The following is a 6,632-nucleotide window of genomic DNA, read 5'->3' on the forward strand; positions in this document are numbered from 1 at the left end:
GCGAGCAGGGCGCTGGACTTGGAGGGCGACAGGGCACTAGAAGGTGGCATGGTGCGAGCACAACGAGGGCACCGGGGGTGATGGTGTGGCCGCCCAGGCATGACACACTCACTCGCTAATGTGGTGATGGTTGAGGCGGGTGGCTAGGGCGAGCAAGTGAAGGGCTTAGGGGTGTCGACGAGTAAGAGAATGACTTGGAGGCGTTAGGCAATTAGACGAGTTGAGTTGGGCTAGGAACCAGGTACACTAATTTCTTTTTTTCTGTGCCCTAGCCCACCCGGTGACCCTGTGGATCCGCCCCTGATCACCACGGCGACGTTGGTTGTGGTAGAAAACGCGATCGTCGACGCGCTGACTGCGGTGCTGAGTAGGCCCCGCAACATGCCACATAAGGGAGCGTTCGGAACACTCTGTGGACTTCGAGAAAGGGATGCACCTTCGGACTGGTTCCGGATGGTGATGTGCCACACCGGGGATGTGGTTCTCCAAGCGTCGTGGCAGAGGACGGAAAGCCACCGAGTTGAGGGGTAGGGCAGGGGCCTGCTGAATTGGCGCTTTCCGCATCGGCTCGATGTGGCGCCAGCTGGCCGTCCTGGCCGCGCGGTGCCTAGCAGGCTTCTTCTTGGAGGGACACCAGCTCGAACGATGGCCAGAAGCAGAGCGCAGGATGCAGCGAGGTGGGTCTCTGCAATCTGCAAACTTGTGGTCTGACGCTAAACATCTGAAGCATCTCCCACTTGATTTCTTCTTGAACAAAGACAGGATTGCCATGGCATTTAAGCCGGAAGAAGAGGCAGGTGGCTGGCGCCTTGAATTCTTGGCATTAACTGATCTCCGCCAAAATCTCGACTTGACCTTCACCCAGCCCAGGGAATCATCCATACCATCAGATGCCTTCGCAGCATGTGAGCCTGACGGACCAACATCCAAAGCAGCAGGGGGCTCGAGGTGCATAGGGGCATCACGAGCATTGAAGCTGGAATGTGGAGGAACAGCCACCACTGAGCTGCGTTGTTGCCGCATCGCAGGGGGAGGAGGGAGTAACGGCGATTTCCCCTTTAGATCGGCGGGGATGCGAGCAGCATATAGCTCTTGCTGCAGTGCGTCATCGGATAGCTCCTCCTGCTGCAAGCAACGACCAAGCCTGGGACCCCATCCGCAACCAGGGTCGCACGCGGATGCGCCTGAAGCCGGGTCCGGGCTGCGGGAGAAGGATAGATCTAGATGATCTCGGTGGGCTGATGCGGCGGGGAAAAAAAGGCTTTTTGGTGGCTGCCGGGAGCCGGAGTGGCCACGCGGCAGGCGCCCAGAGAATTCTGGGTTGGGGGAGGGGGAGGAGGGTGACGGAACGGGCAGCGGCCGACGAGGGGAGGCCGTCGCCGTTGCAGTCGCCACGGGGTCGTGTGGGGAAGGAGAGCTAACGGTCATTTTTTTGGGCACTTGCTCGTATCTTCCGCCAGCTTTTGCTCGCTCGCTAGCCGTCATCGTCACCGATGCCGCGCCCCGATGCTTGGCGAGGTTTTCCTTGAGGAGAGCGATCTCGTGGCACACCTCCACCATGGTCGGCCTTGCCGTCGGCGAGTGCTGCGTGCACACGAGCCCGAGGTCGATCAGCTCGACCATGACGTCCGCCATGATCCTCTCGTCCGCCACCGCCGCCGCCGCGTCCGTCAGCCACGACCGAGCGACGATCGCGCCGACGTCATACGGGTAGTGCCGCTTGATCCAATCGTGCAGCGTGAGCCCCTCGTGGAAGATGACATCGGTCGGCCTCTTCCCGGTGATCAACTGGAGAAGCATCACGCCGAAGCTGTACACGTCGCCTTGCGTCGAAGGGTGACCTCCCAATCCGTACTCTGAACCATGCAAGAACAGAGCACAAGAAAAATGATAAGCAAACGTCGAAGGGTGACCTCCCAATCCGTACTCTGAACCATGCAAGAACAGAGCACAAGAAAAATGATAAGCAAACGTGACATGTTTTTGATTAATGAACATGATTAAGTGTAAATTAATGTGCAAATCGATGAAACTAGCCACCTGGTGCGATGTAGCCGACTGAACCTTTTAACAATCCGGTTATGGAGTTGGACCGATCATCTGAGCCGAAGTCACTGTCGCCGACGTCCTTGAGCAGCTGCGCGATGCCAAAGTCTGCGATGACGGCCGTCATGTCGTCGTCGAGGAGGACGTTGCTCGGCTTCAGGTCGCAGTGCACGACACGGACCGGTGCGTAGTGGTGCAGGTAGGCGAGCCCCTCGGCGACGTCGCCGGCGATGGCGACCAGCTGAGCGAGGTTGAGGCCGCGGCCGGGCCGGCCGTCGTGCGGGTAGAGGCGGCTCTCGAGGCTGCCGTTGGGCATCAGCGGGAGCACGAGCGCGTGGAAGTCCGGCTGGCTGCACACGGTGACCACGCGCACCAGGTTCCGGTGGCGCGTCCGCCTCAGCACCTGGCACTCCCGCTTGAAGCTCCGGGAGACCTCGCCGCCGCTCTTCGGGTCGAGGACCTTGACGGCGACACGCGTGCCGTCGCGGAGCGTCCCCTCGTAGACGCGCCCAAACCGCCCTGCGCCAATGAGGCTCGACTGCTCGAAGCCGCGCGTCGCCTCGGAGAGCTCCCGGTGCGACACCCTCGGGTGGTCCCTCTTCGTCGGCTCGTCAGCGTCAGTAAGCAGCATCGAGCGCCGCGCGTCCCGCCTCACGTCCGCTGTCGCCGCCGCGCGGCATGCGACGACGCCGATGATAGCCAACGTGAACCCGACGACCGTGATCACCACGCGCCGGTCACAAAGCACGCGATGCCTTGCGCCGCCGCACCGAGCCAAGCCGGCCACGGACCCGCAAAGGCCAGTGTCACCGAGGAATGCATCCGCCGGGAAGCTCGCGAAGGCACCGGTACCCGGCACCTCCCCGGAGAAGCCGTTGTAGGAGAAGTTGACACGCCGCAACGACGCCGCCGTCTCCAAGGACAACGGCAGCGCACCCGTCAGGCCATTATACGACACGTCAAGAATTTGCAAGAACGGCAAGGCGACGACGGTGTCTGGCAGGCCGCCCTCCAGCGCGTTGCCGGAGACGTTAAGGTACTCGAGCGCGACGCAGCTGCCGAGCTGCGGCGGGATCGTGCCGGACAACCTGTTCGACGACAAGTTGAGCACTTGCAGCATCATCATCTTGCTAATGGTCGCCGGGATCGGCCCTTCCAGCAGGTTGCCGCTGAGGTTCAGGTAGAGTAAGCCACTCAGTCTGGACAAGTCTGCCGGGATCTTGCCTTGCAACGCATTGTGAGAGAGATCAAAATCTTGCAGGTTCACGCATTGGGCAAGGCTCGGAGGTATGACGCCTGAGAGACGGTTGTCACGCAGCACGAGCACGCGCAGCTGCGTGAGGTTGAAGAGCGTGGCCGGGATGGAGCCGTTGAGCCGGTTGTGCGAGAGGTCGATGAGCCCGAGCCGTGGGATCGCACCGAGGGACGGCGGGACCTCGCCGGTGAGCAGGTTATTCGAGAGGTACACCCGCTCGAGCCGCTGCATGCCGACGATGCCCGGCGGGATGGAGCCGTTGAGGAAGTTGTGTGACAGGTTCAGGGCGGTGAGATTGGTGAGGTCGGAAAGGTTCGCCGGGATCGGGCCGAAGATTTTGTTGTACTCCAGGTAGAGCTGCTTGACGCCAGGTGAGAGGCGACCGACAAGCGGCGGGATCGTCCCGGCGATCCCGTTCCCAGCGATCCCGAGCTCCTTCAAGTTGGTGCAGTTTGCTAGGGAGGCAAAGAAAGGCTCAAGGTTCGTGTTGTTCTCTGGACTCTCTAGGTAGTTGTATGAAAGGTACAGAAGCTCCATGTCCCTCATGTTGCTGAACATGTCGGACGGCAGCTCGCCGGTGAGGAAGTTGGACTCCAGCAGCAGCCATTTGAGCTTAGTCGAGTTGGATATCGAGCGGGGGATGCCGCCGACGAGGTTGTTCGACCACAAGACCAAGAACATCAGGTCGGGCAGCGGGCAATCTCCTCGAATGGGGATCTTGCCATCGAGTGAATTTGAGGAGAGGTCAATGTACTGCAAGCTGGACAAGTTGCGAAAGATGGCCTCCGGGATGTGCCCAGACAAGTTGTTTTCGCCGAGGTTGAGGTAAATAAGGTTCCGAATGTGTGTGAGCTCGACCGGAATCGGCCCCTCCAAACCGTTATTGCCAATGCTCAATTGCTTCAGCCGAGAGAGATTCCCGAGCTCCGGAGGCACTTCTCCGGTGAAAAAGTTTGCAGAGAGGTCAAGGAAATTGAGGCTAGAGAGGTCGCCGAGCTCCGGCGGGACTTCCCCGGCGAATGAATTCGCCGATATTTCTAGTAAATTGAGGCGAAAGAGGTTCCCGAGCTCCGACGGAACCCTCCCGGTGAATAGGTTTCCCGAGAGACTGAGTATGTTGAGGTGGGAGAGGTTGCCGAGTGCAGGAGAGACCTCACCGGAGAGCTTTTGATCCCTTAGAATCAACTTCACGACACGCTTCGTCGCCATGTCGCAAGCAACGCCGGTCCAGTTGCACACATCTGCTGAACCCCAGCTATCGAGAGCTCCTTCGGGGTCACTAGACACACCAGATTTGAAGGACAGAAGCGCAGAGCGGTCATCTGACCAGCCAGCTGAAAGAGTTGGGATCGGGGCATGGGGGAGGAAGAAGAGAAGGAAGGTGAAGACGACGGCGGCGGAGATCGGCGCAACCTCCATGAAAGCATGAGGTGCTGGAGAGCTCAAACTCAAGTCTTAAGACATTGGAGGCAAATGCTTGCTGATGGCTACGTTTGCTACACCGCTGGGGCTCTTAAAGGATGGAAGAGAGTCAACCATGCCTAGCTGCAGTTTGGCTGCAGCCGTTACACATTGGCGCCAAGGTTTTGACTTTGGCACCCCACCACCCCCCCCCCCCTGCCACGTGGCGGAACATGACTGGTTCGGCATCTACAATGTTTCACTAAAATGTGGGGCCATGTGGTATGGATACGGTCTCCTATGGAATGTAATCAGAGTGTGGATTAAGGTGTGGATTAGGGAGGGACGGTGGATTAGACAGGGTGATTAATGGGCGCAATCATGTGTCATGTGCGTGCACCGGCGTGGGGCCCGTCAAAGATTTGCACGCGTCCATGGTGGAACAGTTCTAGGTTTGTTATTTGATCCATATTTGATACTGATAAAAGTTCAAAAATAAACTAATAGATGTGTTGGCTATGTGATGTAGCTTTGTAGAACTATGTAAAGTGTGGTAATTAGGTGGTTGAGATGCGTGTTTGTGATGTGGACGGTCATTGTTCCGAAAGTTGGGTCTATGTAGGTTATCTTTGGGGATATAGGGATCTTTCTAGCATTGTTTTCCAAAAGGAAACAACGTTCAATTGTGGCACAGATTCTTCCTCAGAGAACAATTTTAATGGTTCATTCTAGATTGCTGCAATTAGAAAACAACTTGTATAGAGGTAACTAGGTTAAACCTCCTCTAATAATTTACTTGCATAGGCTGAAGTGCATTCAGACAGGTTCGTGATTATGATTTGGACAACTTCAATGCTACGGGTTAGCGTATGGTCCTTTTGGATCTATTGGGCCAGCCCGGCTAGGTCTGATCCGGCTAAGACACGGTTTGACAGGTCCAGCTAAGCAAATGGGTCGTGCCATGTCAGCTCGTGTGTCAGAGGCACGGCCCACGGTATGACCCATGGCCGACCGTGCCATGCTAGGTTGGCCTGGGCACGGTTGCAGCACAGCGGGCTTGCTGGGCGGGGAGGGGTGGCGCAGCGGGGGCGGCCGGTCAGGCGGAGGCGGGGGCGGGGGCGGGGGCGGGGGCGGGGGCAGCTTGCCGGCGGGATGAGGGTGGCTGGACAGCGCGGACTGGGGCGGGGGCAACCGGGCGGCGTGGCCGGCGGGGTGCGAGGCGGCCGGGGCTGGGCGGTGGGGCAGCTATGGTCGGGCTGGGCCGTGTCGGCACGCCGTGCCGAGGCGTCGACCCAGGCATAGTCCGACTAGCCGTACCGTGCAGGCTCGGCCCGTCTGCCCCTCGGGCCATGTCTTGCCTGGGTCGTACCTACAATATCGTATCTCGGATCAATCTAGTAGGTACGACCCAGATGGCCAGTACTATTTTGGCATAACTTCTCTATGTGCATAAACCAGCTTAGGTCTCTCCTAGTACTCCAGTGTAGCTAATTTTTTAGGCATTAATTAGCTATCCAGCGAGGCGAAAAAATTGATATGACAAGCAATTTAAAAAGAGAGAACATGTTTATTTCTTACAGAAGAAACTAGCATTTTGAGCGATCCTAGACAGAAGATATCGCCTTGTGAGAAAATTAACTGCCTTAGGAGACCTCAAAAAACTAGCTGCACACATGCATGTGCACAACAATTTCTCACTCTCTCTCTCTCAGACATCGTCTAAGAAATAAGGCATTGGAAGTAGCCTTATAAAGAGAAGATAGTGGAAGACAATTTCTTCTTCTTTAAAAGTTGACTAAGAATCCCGTCGTTTGGCACACCACTTACGATATTTTTCTATGGAGAGGATGCAGCAGAGGTCACTACCTTAGAACGGGCTGTTATAGACGGTTGTTAAACTCTATCATAGACGGGTGTGGTTTTCGTCTAC

At 57.3% G+C, this 6,632-nt stretch overlaps 1 protein-coding gene across 1 annotated transcript; it reads right to left on the minus strand.

Moving 5' to 3' along the window:
• Nucleotides 1–246: 246 nt before the first annotated feature.
• Nucleotides 247–4,757, minus strand: LOC133927548 (putative leucine-rich repeat receptor-like serine/threonine-protein kinase At2g24130). Its single transcript, XM_062374016.1, has 2 exons — nt 2,041–4,757; nt 247–1,856 (listed from the first exon to the last, which is right to left on the minus strand). Exons 1-2 carry the CDS (start codon nt 4,718–4,720, stop codon nt 247–249), a joined length of 4,290 nt encoding a protein of 1,429 aa, XP_062230000.1. The 5' UTR covers nt 4,721–4,757.
• Between the last annotated feature and the right edge of the window lie 1,875 nt (nt 4,758–6,632).

This window comes from Phragmites australis, chromosome 8 (assembly GCF_958298935.1).
Source record: "Phragmites australis chromosome 8, lpPhrAust1.1, whole genome shotgun sequence".
Classification (NCBI taxonomy): domain Eukaryota; kingdom Viridiplantae; phylum Streptophyta; class Magnoliopsida; order Poales; family Poaceae; genus Phragmites; species Phragmites australis.

Bases quoted from the DNA above. Each gene is read 5' to 3' on its own strand.
- LOC133927548 (XM_062374016.1), bottom strand. From the start codon at position 4,720: ATGGAGGTTGCGCCGATCTCCGCCGCCGTCGTCTTCACCTTCCTTCTC. The intron at 1,857-2,040 runs GTGGCTAGTTTC...TGCATGGTTCAG, and splicing joins AGTCGGCTACATCGCACCAG to AGTACGGATTGGGAGGTCAC.